At 34.3% G+C, this 16,544-nt stretch overlaps 1 protein-coding gene across 1 annotated transcript in view; it reads left to right on the plus strand.

Moving 5' to 3' along the window:
* The first annotated feature begins 3,236 nt into the window (after positions 1-3,236).
* LOC149419798 (protein sine oculis-like) overlaps positions 3,237-16,544 on the plus strand; it is a 198,260-nt gene continuing 184,952 nt past the window's right edge. Inside the window, exons 1-2 of the mRNA XM_089637543.1 lie at positions 3,237-3,484; positions 4,023-4,712. Of these exons, the coding sequence (XP_089493669.1) occupies positions 3,237-3,484; positions 4,023-4,712 (938 nt within the window). The remainder of the gene's footprint in view (positions 3,485-4,022; positions 4,713-16,544) is intronic.

Genomic DNA, 16,544 nt, shown 5'->3' on the forward strand with positions numbered 1-16,544 from the left:
TTAATTTGGAAATCCAAGCATAGCACTAAAAGTAATGCGAGGATAATGCTAAAAGTAGGGCACTGGGTCATTTACCGAATTGGGGTTCGGATTAGGGTGCTAGATTTAACTACATCTCGTCTAAAGGCCGTTATTTTTCTCAATAATAATAATAATAATATTGTGAAATTTTTATAGCGCCGCTTTTGTGAGTTATCACCTCAGGGGCGAAATGTAAGTACCTACCTACCTACTAGGAATCCACATTTAGGAATATTTATCACGGAGTTGATAACGGTGACCGGATAAATCATCAAAATGATAATTCATCACATCTTTAAAAAGTTATATAAAGTCATGGAAAGTGATGAAACAAAAACTGGGTTAAGTATGTTAGATTAGGTTAGATTTAAATTATTTTTATTCATCGTTTTTAATGACTTTATATCACTTTTTAAAGGTGTGTTGAATTGTCACTTCGTTGAGTTATAATGGAACCGTTGATAACAATTCTCAGTTTACTAAAAGTTTATCAGGAAATCTGATAATTTATTCTTTGAAGGCCTGCAATAGTCTTTTTAATCGGATTACCAATATTTTGAAGAGATTCTTAATAAATAAGCAATATTCATTTTTCTCCTTGCAGATATTTTTCAGATAAATAATTCGTAAATTCTAATTAGGTACGCTTTGGTGATAATTTAGTCTCACTGGCTCCTAGTTCATAGACACAAAAGTAGGTATTTAACTGAGTGATTTAAAGATTGCGTTTTCTATCGAAAAAAATAATGGCATTATGATAAAGTTCTATCTTGAAGATGACGCCAGCAGAAAAGGTTTGTTCAATTCTGAACCGAAAGAACTATGCAAATTAATCACCTTTATAGTGTAAAAAAACCCAAATACTTGACATAAATTAAACGCAATAGTTGATACCTATGTATTTTATACCTAACAATAGGTAGATAAGTACAATGGTGTTCAAACGGCGCCTATCTACCAAGGAACGCTCCGTATCTTTACTTGTCTAATTAGATATCTACAACTGTGGCGGAAAGCAACCCCCCCCCCTTCCCCACCCCGCAAAAACCCACCGCACGCCGCTGGAAATAGGAGGAAAGGAGACGCAACAAGACAAGGAGATAATAACACCCAAACGTCAGTTTCAATCCCGATACAAAAATACAGCCATTATAATATTGTGATCCGACCTGTCAACGAGCCGTCCCGCCTGAAACGGTGCGCGCGCAGATAGAGACAGACAAAACTATAGTGATGTGTGCAAGAGAGACGCGGGAAGCGAGGATGCAAGGGACGGTCATTGATTGGGTGTCAGTTTCAGTTGACATGGCAACAGTTGCGGGCCGACCAATCAGAGCGAAGGGGAGGGGCTACTATCAGGGGCGGTGCGGGACGTGGGAAAAGCCGTGTTAAATTTGGAACTTGGAATAAATAACAAGTCAGGGCTGAGGCAAGCCGGAAAATTATTGATATGGCAAATTAATTAGTTGGAGAATTATGATTGCTGTAGGTGTCTTGTATGAAAGATGATCAAGCTTAACCACTTACTCAAAAGTTTTCAGTTTTAATTTCCCTGTTTTTTTTGGAAAAAGACTGATTGAAATTAGCATTACACAATATATTTGTGGAAAATTTTAAAATTATAAAAAAAAAAATTAAAAATTATTTTCTTTTTCATCCTTCAGCTACCTAATTTATTCATAAATGTGGTAAGCAGACACAATATGGTAGGTGGTGATTAAAAAAATCCAAAAACGTGTTTTTGAAGTAGTTAATAAGAATATGAATGACCCGAATAACAAAATCTTACATAATTTAGGTTTTAGTTTTTGGTAAACTAATGTTTAAGACAAGATTTTTTTATGCATAGCACAAAGGGTAACAATTATTTTATAAGCAATAATTATTAGCCTGAAACACTCATCCACATTGAAAAATCTCCTGATAAAGATACATTGTCCCGTTGGCGTCATGTATCTTTTATCAGGAGATTTTTCAATGTGGATGAGTGTTTCAGGCTAATAATTATTGCTTATAAAATAATTTAGTTAATTAGTTGATCCTAAATTAAACAATTCAGCAAATCTGAAAGTCGAGGAAAATATGAATATTTCCACAAAACCATATTATACAGTTTAACCTCTCTAAAGCTACCTTTATCTAAAGTCGGGTCTTCATCGATCAAATGCTTTCAAAACATCGGACAAAATAAGAGTTTTTTTGTTTTCCATCGGCCATGGAAAACTAAAAACATCTTCATCTTAATATTTGAAAAAATGTTTCATATTTGCACAAATAATGGTTCAATTTTTGTGGTAATATTGTCGCTGGAGATGCGGTTAAAGACAATTTATGACAAAACAATAATAAAACTTTTCATAATAGGTACTACTACTGTCATCTAGTTTTCTTAGTTATATCTGATTAACTTTGTCTTTTAATGTGAATCCGCACAACTCCCAGTCCCAACTGCTCCGAACCGTCTAGAGCCAGTCATACTATGGCATCCCCAATTGGGGTATGTTGTGAGGCTGAAAGTAGTGGGGATGGGAAGGAAATGGGGAAAAGAATGGTGGGGAGTACGAGGGGAGTAAGAAGTACCTGGCTATTCAGATCTGGTCACCAAACACGGCCAAAGCCATTTCAATTTCGAATGGTGGTCTTACACCAGGGGGGTACCTACTGAGAGTATCTTCTACTCTGTAACGTGCCGCATGTATACAAGTATACTATTTATTATTTTAAATTAATGAATTTTGAAATAAAGCAAATTCATCAAATAAAATTTACTTGCGTACGCCGAGATCTGAACCCGTGATCTCCGAATTACTAACCGAGAGTATTACCCTTCGACCAGTAGACTGAATCAGTTTATCCCTAGTGGTAGGTATTAGGTAACAAACACTTTCTCTTCGGACCTTGGGCGTAAAATGCCGAACAAAAATATAACTAACTAACTAACTACCTAACCATCACGCCGTTTCCCCGCAGGGGTAGGCAGAGAGGACGGACCGCCAAACAACTCGGTCTTGGCACACACTTCTTGCCTCATTCACATTCATACATCGTCTCATACATACTCTTTTGTGTTTCACAAAAATATATATTTTAAATATTACATCATTTTTACTAAAGAACTTGCATACAATGTAAATAACTTTGTTATTATGTATAAAAAAGGAATAGTTGCAAATTATCATCATGAACATTTCGATTTATTTTATTAATATTAATTCATGTCATTTTGCGCGAACCCTGCCCCCGCAATAAAGGCGTGGCCTGACATAGAAGGGGGTAGCTGCGAACAGCCTGCACGGCCCGAGACCGGGGATTGGGGGGCAGGGGGCAGCGCGCGCGTCAGTACCTCGCCACGCCGCGACTTCGACGGTCACCGGTTGCTTCACTCGCCTCCGTTCACCGCACTACCCCGACTCGATCTATCCCGCTACACCGACCCGATCCCGCGTAACACCGCTTCACCAGGGTCTCGAGTCTCGACACCAAACGTCAAACATTGATACCGACATCTACGCTTATGGCAATTGACTTGATCCACAAGTCATACAAATATATATACGATTAGTCGACAATATTTTATGCAATAAATAATTATTGAATCGTATGGAAGTTTCAAAACAGTGTTCAGTAAAGTTTTGTGTTTTTTTTCGTTGGTGATTTTTTAATAGGTCTATCTATCTATGACTGTCGCACCGCATACATAACTCTAGTTGTAAATACATAAGGGCAACTTGTGTCGTTCTAAAACTGCGTAAAATAGTATTGTTTTATCTCAATTTTCGTTAGATTTAACTGACACTTTGTGCTGAAAGTTTATTATTCTGATTGACAGTGCGATATAATTGACGTTTTTACTTTAAGCTGTCAAAGAGCAATTTGCACCAACACTGTACAAAGTAAAGAAGGTTATTTTGTTACCATCAGCAAAAAGCTGGAGAGCAGCGCTTCCTGCGGCCGCCCTTGAGAGCAGGGCTGGAGTTATCGTGAACGGTGGCCCTTCACAGGGCGGGGGAAGGCTCCGAGGTGGAGTGCGTAGGCAGGGACATAGCGTCCTTCAAGGAGGGCGTGCTGAGCTGGGCGCCCTGGGCAGGGGTGGTGGCGGGGGCGGGGGGGCTGGGTGGCGCCCTTCCGCTGCCCACGCTCAGTTTCACAGTCGCCCAAGTTGCCACCGTCTGCGAGACCCTCGAGGAGTCAGGGGACATCGAGCGGCTCGCCAGGTTCCTCTGGTCGCTCCCGGTGGCACACCCCAACGTCGCCGAACTAGACAGAAGCGAAGCAGTTCTCAGAGCGAGAGCAATAGTTTCCTTCCACAGCGGCAACTTCAGAGATTTATATTCCATCTTAGAACATCATAGATTCACTAAAGACTCCCATGGCAAGCTTCAAGCTATGTGGCTGGAAGCTCACTATCAAGAAGCTGAAAGATTGAGGGGAAGGCCTCTTGGACCAGTTGACAAATACAGAGTCAGGAAGAAATTCCCGCTGCCCAGGACTATCTGGGATGGGGAACAGAAGACACACTGCTTCAAGGAGAGGACGAGGAGTCTGCTGAGGGAGTTTTACCTGCAGGACCCTTACCCGAACCCGACCAAGAAGAGAGAGCTGGCTCAGGCCACGGGGCTGACTCCTACTCAGGTGGGGAACTGGTTCAAGAACAGGAGGCAGAGAGATAGAGCGGCTGCAGCTAAAAATAGGTCAGTCTCACATTCCATTTTAAACCATAATTGTTCAAATGCAAACAAATTAGCACGGCAATAAATGTACTAACGAGATGTATCATATGTGTCAGGTGCCATTAGCCTTCGTGGTATGAAGTACGAACGCTTCGAAGTCATCACGTATTTGGCGTAGCAATCGATTTATAGTTAAAATTAGTGAGGCAATGCAAGAGAAAATCCTTTAACGACAGCAACCTACATTGTTTTCAACGTGTTGATATGATTAAAGACATAACATAATGATTTGTGATTTGAGGAATCTGAACAAATTTAATCGAAAAATGCGTTAACGTATATAGTCTTACCAAATATGTACAGGTAGGTACCTATCAATCAAATAATCAACATCTTTGTTCGCAATTGATTAAATATCATCATTCTCAAAATTAGGAATGTGCCGGCACTATCAAATCACAAAACCCCCATTCAACGGTGAAATAATACGATTAATTACGATAGTGAATATAAATTACATACGAAAGTTAATTAAGATTTGCCGAGCTAGATAACTTATTCTCCAATCGAACAATGCATCCAAAATGGAAATTCAATGAAATAATTAGACAGCTTCTCTTTTATAGATTTGTGAATCCATTAATTAATCGGGTATATTTGGATGAAAGATAATATCTGATCTTTGATATTGATTGAGCAATTGAGCGATGAAACACACGAGAAATGATTAATTACTCTAGCTCCGGTTGATATGAAATATGTATAATGAACGCGTAAAGCAATACAGCACCGTACAATGATATTGAACTGATTCTACCGTTAGAATGCCTAAATAACAGTATTCTAATAGATGTTTTATAAATATTCATAATTTGTTTTATTCCGGAATACGGGTTAGTCCGATGGAGGATTGTACACTTCAAATTATTTATTAAAAATAGCTCTTTTACAAATCCAGAAAGATGTTAAATGCGACCAAAATTCTCTTAGCTCCGTGCTGTAAAACCACTACATCACAAATTTTTTACAAAAATATTGAAGTGAAATCGATTAAATAATTACCGGTTAAGATAAGATTGTACAAATATATTGGAGTGAAATCGTTTGAACAATTACCGGTTGATATAAGATTATACAAATTTTGGAGTGAAATCGTTTGAACAATTACCGGTTAATAAAAGATTATAAAAATATATTGGAGTGAAATCGTTTAAACAATTACCGGTTAATATAAGAGTATAAAAATATATTGGAGTGAAATCGTTTATACAATTAACGTTTAATACAATATTATACAAATATATTGGAGTGAACTGGTTTAAACAATTACCGGTTAATATAGGATTACCTTCTCAATTATTATGCTTTGCAAAATTAATATAATATATACACTTTCTCAGTACTAATATTACGTATACATCATTTTTTTTTCTTCTTCTTTAGACTTTCGTATATATTATTTTCATAGATAATATTTGTTATATTTTCTAGGTTTTACTCAAGAGCTCTTTCTGATTTTTTTAAACGTCGTTTACACATGTAAACTACTTCTTTTACTTTCTTCACCTTTTTAAAACGAGCGTTTGCTCTAAAAAAGTGTGTAACACGATTATTACTATGCAGTTAAAAAAAACATTACTTATTTTATATGTTATTTTTATCATTAAGATTAAGAAGAAAAATCAACGTTTGGTCTGTAAAATTATTAAGGATTTATGTGGCCAGTAACTTTCTTCAGTATTCTTCGATGCTGGAATCTGGACTCTGGTGGGATTCCATGATATGTATGGAATTTATAATTTCTTCCAATTAATCAACTGTTTGAGGAACGCTCGTTGACTCGGCTCAACCTCGAAGAATATTGATATATTTTTGTTTGCTAGTAGTTTATCTTTCAATATATAAATATTTATATCCGTAGGATAACAAAATTAATCATTATTCAATAGACATACTGAGTTTTCTGATACCCAGGTAGGTACATATGTTTGCCATAGCTCGTTTTAGGTAGGTACCTACTTTAATAACATAACCAAGGTACCTAATTAACATTACAAAAATAACTATACCTACTGAATAAGAAAATACTGTTCTTGTAAATGATTAGGTACATATTTTAAAATACCGACCTATGAACTTTCAGGTTAGTAGTTTGTTTACCAAAATTAAAAAAAAAATGAAATTATAAAGAAACGCTACAAATTTTTAAATAGTATAAAATAAGCAGTGGCGGCCGGTGGTCAAAATATATGGGGGTTCACCGGATTACAACATTAAGTCATAAAATAAATTAAATAAAGGTACATACCTATTTATAAAGAAGTTCTATTCTCTGCTCCTTTTGTTTAGCGAAGACCTCTATCAATGCAACACTGATAGTGCGTTCAGTCTGTCCTGGCTCAACGTGTTTAAAAAGATTTTATTCTTTTTAACGTTGAGAAACATCTTTAGCTTTCAACTGAGGTCATTCCAAAGGTCATGAATGGTGCACAAAAGTTTTAGTAATTTCACAGTCTCGGGAAAGTCTTCTAATAAACAAGTACTATAAAAAATTTGTAAAATTGATAAAGGGCCGTTAGCTTTTGAAAAATCGTCGCGGGCGTAAATTCTACAGAGTTCACTTTTTCTGAACTTTATTTAGGAAGTCATACGTTTTAAACGTAACATTGAAATCATGTTCTGGGAAATTTGACCTGTATCGATTTTTATTAAATAGCTCATTATGGTGTTTAACTTAGGCACGGTAGCCAGAATCCAATTGCATTCTGATGTCAACTTTTCCTAAAACCTTTAAGCTCAAAACTTTTTGTAAATGTAAATGACAAGAATTATGTTTTTTGATTTTTTCAGAAAGGTGAGTTACATCAGTAACACCGCTGATTGTCCAAACTGAATCAACATCGTAAATTAAACACGTAAAACAAAATAAACTATTCAATTGATCACATGCACAGAGCTACGAAGCTTTGTTATACATTGTTTTGTTAAATGATCGAGTAAACTTCTTCGATCCAGATTTTCACTCTTGTTTTATTATCAGTTCAGATTTTAGGTGGACAGGCATTTTTTATTATCACTTTGTTTTCAAAACTCGACCTATTGTTCTTAATGTATTCCACATTCAAACTCATTCTTAATTTATACTTTGAACAAACACAAAAGTAATCATAAATTAGTATAACCTGCAATTGATAACCCTATTAATAATTGATATACAAGATCGATATAACCTGCAATTAAACTTTAAAACTTTCGCAGAGTAAGAACATTTTTTAATTCAACAGACCGTGCCCGGCAACGGCGAGTACTGACTAAACTGATAATAAGTAATCTGACCATCACTCATCTCTTAATGACAAATTTTATCTTAAATGCTTGTATCCAAGAAGCGAAACATTCGCTGAAAATAGCAGATGGTAAATTGAAACCACGATATCGACAATAACATTAAACATACGCGTTTTAGTTTAACTTTCTACTGAATAAACCGTTCCTTCTGATGTGGTGGTAAAACTCCGAACGCCGTTCTTGATATGGTATTATTTGCAAAGAATAGTATGTAATGGTATGGACCCACGCTTTCGACTGTTCCACAGAATATGCGACAAAGCAGTTAAATTTTGGATCGCAATCGAAAACGAACTGCTACGAACATAGGCACAAGTCAAAGTCGGTCTGCAAGTTAAGCGCGCTTAATAAGTAGGTACCTTTTGAATGAGATATTATAACCGAACCGAGTTTCGTATTGTGATTAGTCATGTCGGAAATCTTCTGGTTGTTCGGCGCTCGGGAGCACATATTAGCTGGCCGCCACTGAAAATAAGGTTGCTATCTGTAGCTGTTTCTTTGTGATCTTAGTTCTTCTAAGCTACGCTACGAATTTTCAAACATTTTCACTATCATTTAAAGAATATCTTCCGGAAGGTTTATATATATATATATATATATATAATTCATGCATCCTATGTATATATAAAAAGTAGAAAATAGTCGACCTTTTGTAAATGAAGTCGTAAAAATATATTTTTGGGCGCTTACGTTGCTAACACTGGCTAAACCTTATGAGATACATCAAAATAATGTACAACAGAATTGTATACCTATTGCAAAAAGACCTACAGAAAAGTCTGCAAAGATATATGCTAAGGTTTGTTTTGAGAGCTGCAAAAGATTTCAATAATTTAGGAACATTTATTATGTTATAAAAAACCCTTGTCAGATGCCAACTTGAGTATAACTCTACGTTATGGTCTCCATTTTTCAATATTAATTCAGATAACATTGAAAAGATTCAACGGAAGTTTCTAAGGTTTATAAATTACAAATTGCATATTCCTATAAAAAAAATAAATTACAATTACCTCTTGGATAAAATGTCTCTATTGAAACTTTCAGAAAGAAGAATAAGCACAGATTTAATACTGTTACAAAGAATACTACATTTTAAAATTGACTGTCCCGAATTACTTCAATGTATCAATATCCATGTTCCCAAAAAATCATGCCGACATTTCTTACCTTTTTACTTGAATAACACCAGGACACTAGCTTACCAAAATTCTCCGATTCCGAGACTTCACAATCTCGGAAACAAATATTCTGATCTGGGTGATATATTTCATTTGAAAACTAATCAGTATAAATGTTGTAGGTCTTTCACTTTTATTCTTCTAGACACAAATAGACCTATGTACCCTTATAACTTCTCCGCTTCTACTATTTTGTTTTGTTGAATCTTTTAAATTCAATTATATGCGTGAGGATTCATTTTTGCCATTATGTTTACATTCTTCTTTATTGTATTAATTTTTAAGTGTTTAATCTGATACAAAATGCTTGTATTTTTTTTAAAAGAAAAGCCCACTAGGGCGTGTAATAAATAAATAAATAACCCCCAGCGACGCTGGGTACACTTAAGCTAGTTATCAATAATATCTTATATAACATTATTATTTACTAATCTAATTACCCATTTAGTGGAAAAATATTCTCGGGTCTAACTAGGGAGCTAGTCTATTTACTTTAATATTTATAAATACCTTTTATTACTTCCAAATAATAATAATTACTGTCACAAAAATTTTCCTGTAAATATTATAAATATGAATAACATGCTGTCAAAGAATTCCCGTTGCATTCATTCCCCGGCAGGATTGATTAGGTCTACAGGGCGACGCCTGACTAAAATATCAATCAGATTTTGGATTAGTTTGTTTTAAATTTTGAATTGCTTCACTTTTTATTGCCTCCGTTAAACTGTTAAATAGATTTATGCGATGTTGTGCAGCTGTCGTGTTGCATCTGGATACAAATATATTCCCTGACTAGATGTACTTCACTACGCGTTGCTGCAGCTTATTCTGTCTGTGCAGACAGAATAACACTAGCGCGTGTTTCTTTTACGTCCAACAATAAAAAAAACATATTTTTAGCTATCACAGGTGACATCGATGTAATGTTGGTAGGTAGGTATATAAAAAAATACGCGTATTCGAATGTAAAGTTGTGTCATAATTACAAAGCAATCTGAGATTTTGAACAAATGAACATTCACATTTTTATTTATATAAACTTGTTTCCCTATTAAAAAAATAAGAAGTACTAGGTTTTAAATTTTTGAATTTATTATATTTATAGGTGCGTATAAGTAGGTGTTCCGTAAGTCAACGCACTCTATTATAAAATACTAATAAAAGTGTAGCTTTGTCCTTTCAAAGTCAAAATTCATTCATTGACGCCATTAAAAGGTCTTTAGAGTTTCGTTTTCGAAAATCACATCCTCCGGGTCCCAAAATGTTTAATCACACCATTCAAGGAGCCACAACAAAGGCCTGATAGATCGCTGTAAGCTGCGACTGCCAACACATTCCTTATTCCTGTGCATCCTGTCTTCGGGTCCTTTGTGAAACCCTTTAGAAAATACCCAACCGCATTAACTGAGATTGTCTAATAATTTGACGTTGAAAATAGTGACTCTGAAAAATATATCCTTTTTTTCGCTTCATGCAAAACTAAATTCGCTACTTATATTTTTCAAAGGTAAGTTCCAACCTACCTAACTAGTAGTTACCTACCTATCAACAATTTTTATGAAGTCTAAATTTCTTTACAAATACCACCACAGTAGGTACTTAATTTCGTGGTAAGTAGGTAGGTACCTACGTATCTACCCAAAACATTATTTCTTATCTGCTTTTTTATAAAAAGACAAACATTCCAAATACGAATCTATGTCGTATTTGAAAATCTCTAACTGACATTTCTTACGAAATTAACCTAAAATGAAGTGACAGTTTTAACTGAATTATTACTCGGGGTTAATATTTTATGATAATCTTTAAATGCGCATTCAATTAACTGTTAGCAATTTTGAATAATAAGAAAACTCTATTCATCTGTGAAATGTCAGTGTTATTCAAAAAGAAGTCGAAAATTGTAAAATTTGGCGAAAACGAAATTTCTGCATACTAAAAAACAAGTCTTCAAGTAGCGTTTTATAATTTAGCGTTTAGTTTTAAATAAAATTATTGTTTTTAATAAAACATAAATATAAATGTTTGCTTTATATTTCTAAGTAGGTACTTAACTAAACCTACTCCAAAAAAATATAATAAATATTTAAAACTTAATACTTACCGTTGATACATACATACAAAAATACATAATATTTAGGTACAAACTTTGGTAGAGAATGAGAAATAATGTTTCTTTTTTATATAATATAAAATTGATAAATAGATAATAAAAATATTAAAAAAACACTCAGTAAAAACGGTAGTAACTAGTCTACTCATTAAAAATATATTTTTATGATATTTACACCTAAATGTATCTAAGCATACCAATAAAAAATACACCTACGTAGGCAGATAGTGGGTAAATATTCAATAATAACACTTTTTACATACTAATAAGTGACCGCAAAAACACTCATCCGAACTAATTGAAATACGAATGCATTCCGGGAAACGTTCAGCCCGATACTTATTTCATATTCACGTCCTTGGATCGAATCATCATTCATCTCACTGAGAATAATAGGTATCCCTCAGGGATTCCCGTTGGGTCACCGCAACAATCGGACGGGTCGGGTCCGGGTCCCATTGTACCCACAACTACCAATCCTACTGTACAACATCTACCAAGTACCGGGCATCGGCGAGCAGCAATTATATCAAATGAATCGGCCAAAAGTAACCATCGGCTACCGGACGCCTAATGACCCGCGCACGGTTCGGCGATGACTGTCGAGGGTTTTTTTACAACCTTTTAATCTTTGTTAATCGCTATCAAACTGATGGGAGTGACTTACTATAACTACAGATCGGTAAATATCTGAATACTCATAGATATCTACAATATTACACCTTTATATAAGCTGTAAGACTCGCACAGAGTATAAACTAACTAACTAACCATCACGCTGTAGTAGGCAGGCAGAGCAAGCAGCTCGGTCTGGACACACACTCCTTGTCTCATTCAAATTCATACATACTCTTCTATTATTCTGACATCTGACATGACATATTCACATTTGCATCATATAATCTCCTTACACACCTTTCTTCGCTCATTCGCTCTACATGCCCAAACCATCTAGGCATCCCTTTCTTGATCTTACTCATTACGCTTACTTCAGCCTTGCACTCTTTGCGGATCTCCACATTTCTCACACGATCATACATGGTTTTACACACATATGCCTCAGGGATCTCATTTCGACAGCATTCAGTATTCTTTCATCCTTTCTCTACTAGTTCCATGCCTCACTTCTGTACATTAGGGTAGGTAGGTACCAGCATTAAGAATCTCTGCATATTATTCGTAATCCGGTTAAAAACGGTAATGCAAGCCCTTAGCGAATTAATTGGTAAAGGTTTCCTGTTAAACTTTTAGTAAAAAAAGTAATGTATTATCACGATGTCGGAATACGTGTTCATAAAAATCATTTTATTTTCGCATTTCGTCATTGAATATTATCAGGGCAAATGCACGTGCTCCGATTTACCGATTTTAATAAATCCGCAATCATTTTTCTCCGTGCGGATTAGATGTTTCATGTTATTTATAATACTTTAGCTTGGAAAGATTTTTTGACTTACGTCAGGAATAGACCACACTTAAAAAGTATTGTTGCCTCTAAGTAGTTAAATAAATATAACTAATTTATTAACCTCCACACAATGTGTCCGCAGGGGTAGACAAAGATGATGAATCGCAACATAACTCAGTCGTGGCAAACACTCTTTGCCTAGCCTTGCGGTATAGTATAGGTATCTTATATATATATTTTCGCATTTCGTCATTGAATATTATCAGGGCAAATGCACGTACTCCGATATACCGATTTTAATAAATCCGCAATCATTTTTCTCCGTGCGGATTAGATGTTTCATGTTATTTATAATACTTTAACTTGGAAAGATTTTTTGACTTACGTCAGGAATAGACCACACTTAAAAAGTATTGTTGCCTCTAAGTAGATAAATAAATATAACTAATTTATTAACCTCCACACATTGTGTCCGCAGGGGTAGACAAATATGATGAATCGCAACATAACTCAGTCGTGGCAAACACTCTTTGCCTAGCCTTGCGGTATAGTATAGGTATCTTATATATATATTTTCGCATTTCGTCATTGAATATTATCAGGGCAAATGCACGTGCTCCGATATACCGATTTTAATAAATCCGCAATCATTTTTCTCCGTGCGGATTAGATGTTTCATGTTATTTATAATACTTTAGCTTGGAAAGATTTTTTGACTTACGTCAGGAATAGACCACACTTAAAAAGTATTGTTGCCTCTAAGTAGTTAAATAAATATAACTAATTTATTAACCTCCACACAATGTGTCCGCAGGGGTAGACAAAGATGATGAATCGCAACATAACTCAGTCGTGGCAAACACTCTTTGCCTAGCCTTGCGGTATAGTATAGGTATCTTATATATATATTTTCGCATTTCGTCATTGAATATTATCAGGGCAAATGCACGTACTCCGATATACCGATTTTAATAAATCCGCAATCATTTTTCTCCGTGCGGATTAGATGTTTCATGTTATTTATAATACTTTAACTTGGAAAGATTTTTTGACTTACGTCAGGAATAGACCACACTTAAAAAGTATTGTTGCCTCTAAGTAGATAAATAAATATAACTAATTTATTAACCTCCACACATTGTGTCCGCAGGGGTAGACAAATATGATGAATCGCAACATAACTCAGTCGTGGCAAACACTCTTTGCCTAGCCTTGCGGTATAGTATAGGTATCTTATATATATATTTTCGCATTTCGTCATTGAATATTATCAGGGCAAATGCACGTGCTCCGATATACCGATTTTAATAAATCCGCAATCATTTTTCTCCGTGCGGATTAGATGTTTCATGTTATTTATAATACTTTAGCTTGGAAAGATTTTTTGACTTACGTCAGGAATAGACCACACTTAAAAAGTATTGTTGCCTCTAAGTAGATAAATAAATATAACTAATTTATTAACCTCCACACATTGTGTCCGCAGGGTAGACAAATATGATGAATCGCAACATAACTCAGTCGTGGCAAACACTCTTTGCCTAGCCTTGCGGTATGGTATAGGTATCTTATATTATATACCTTCTCGCAGACAGTACCTACATGCTATTACAACTTAACTATCCCGTAGCCAAGTGGGGGTGTAGGTAGTACCCAAAATTACTATCCTCCTTATATTAGCTTAAATACTTGACATCATTTTATTATTTTACGTATTCAAATACATAAGTTACCACTAATAATTGACTGAATAATTGGTATTTATATGGTTAAAAGCCCATAAGACGGAAAAATGCATGGGGTCGTCGGAAGACCCATTTGGTTACAGACGTTTTGTTTGGCGTCTTGGCCTGTCAAGAGCTAAGCAATAGTGTAATATTAAAAACAAAATTGATCTGATTAAGTATCTATGTAAATAGAAATGCAATAGAACCTAAGCAATTTGGTTCCCTAAGACTTAGTTTTGTCAATTCTCTAATGTGCAAGATTAATGAAATTAAAATAATTTAGAAACATAACTATTATTACCTAACTAATAGGTACATTTATTTTCTTAATTTTAGTTCTATTCCTTCTGTTCTGTAAAGTTTAATAGCTATTATATATTTTTAATTTTAAGTTTGTAATTCTTATTCTAATGATATTTGTTTTATGTTATTTATTTAAGTTTTTATTTTTAATTTATGTTTGGTAATGATATTTGTTTTGTGTCATATACCGAAGTTTTTTATGTTTCTATTATGTTTTCTATAGATTAGTTAACATTATATTATGTTATTAAAGTTTTTCATGTAGCTTTAGTATTATTAGTTTTTTTTATTTTTTATTCTTTATTTTGGCTTTCACCGATTAGGGGTGATCTTGGCCATATACAATTAACATTTTTCTTATCAACAATATCATCATAAAAATAACATAATGTAACATAAATAAACCAAACATAACATAAACATAACATAACATACTTATTAATTAACATGTAAATAATTAAACACATCAAAAACCACAATGGCGCCACTCCCCAAAATTCAAACGCCACAAATAATTTATCAATTGAGTTGGGCAGTTTCGTTAAAAAACCTTTTTCGCAATTAGTTTCGAACAATTTTCATTTATATTATGTATTCATTATTATTTTGCTGAAAAAACTTAATATTGTTCCATTGGAGTCATTTATGATAACGATTTGTAGGTTTTATTAGCAGGTAGATATTTAATCGCAAAACAATTGTAATTCAGTTGTTGCCGTCGGATACGAAGCACGTCGCGCCGCGCGATCAACATTTACATTGGTATCATTCAACTGTCAATATGAGTAAAAACAATCGACTTATTCATCTGTTTTAAGTTCTTATCTATGGATATCTTTAATTCCATTATTGAACGTTTTCAGTCGTAGATGACCAACCCCGACAGAAAATGTTATAAATTATTGTAAAAATACAATATTTTTGTAAACGTGTTAAATATAACAATATGTACCCGTTGAACTAATTAAACCAGGCGGCAAACATTTGTAAGTGCGAATTTCTTCCTTATGCCATCTGCCGAATGATTTAGAGCTTTCTGTTTTGTATCCGCCGAAATTTCGAAGCCAGTGGACGTGTGAACATATTTTACATGAAAAAAACACATACGTAGACGCATACACATAATTTATTTCATTCAGATTTAAATTCTTTATGCTTTCATAAATTATTATTTATAATAAAACAATTACAAACATTGTCCATGAATATAATTAGAGAATAAGTTAATTGGTACCTTCTTATATCATTAGAAATTAAACAAAAATTGGTAGGAATCTACTCTTGTTTTCATAAACGTTTAAATTTCATCTTCCAATAAATAATAATAATAATACCTGGATGACTTTTATAGCGCCGTTTTTGTGCAAAAACACCTCAAGGGCGCTGTACAAACTTATAATACATTTCTACAGTGTTATTACTTAACTATTTATGGAGAAAATATACAGTACAATACTTACCTGGTAGGTCACTTGAGATTAACACTTAATTAACATTTTCTAATTGTTTATTGGCGAAATTTAGACACAGGGTTTAGGAATTAATTGAAAAATTGAATATAACTAGTACAGGGTTATATAACTAGTACTAGTAGATACAGTATATAAGTACAGGGTTTTCCAATAAGAGGTATTATTTTGATATTCAATCGTAAAAGATCAATGGTTTCGTTGCTTGTGTGGTACGTAGCGCCGTTTTGTTGAAAGTCAACGTTGTCCAGATCAATACCATCCAATTCCGGCCATAAAAAATCATTAATCATCTCTCGAT

The sequence above is a fragment of the Hesperophylax consimilis genome, chromosome 11 (genome assembly GCF_061612785.1).
Source record: "Hesperophylax consimilis isolate HC1 chromosome 11, BYU_Hcon_1.0, whole genome shotgun sequence".
Classification (NCBI taxonomy): Eukaryota; Metazoa; Arthropoda; class Insecta; order Trichoptera; family Limnephilidae; genus Hesperophylax; species Hesperophylax consimilis.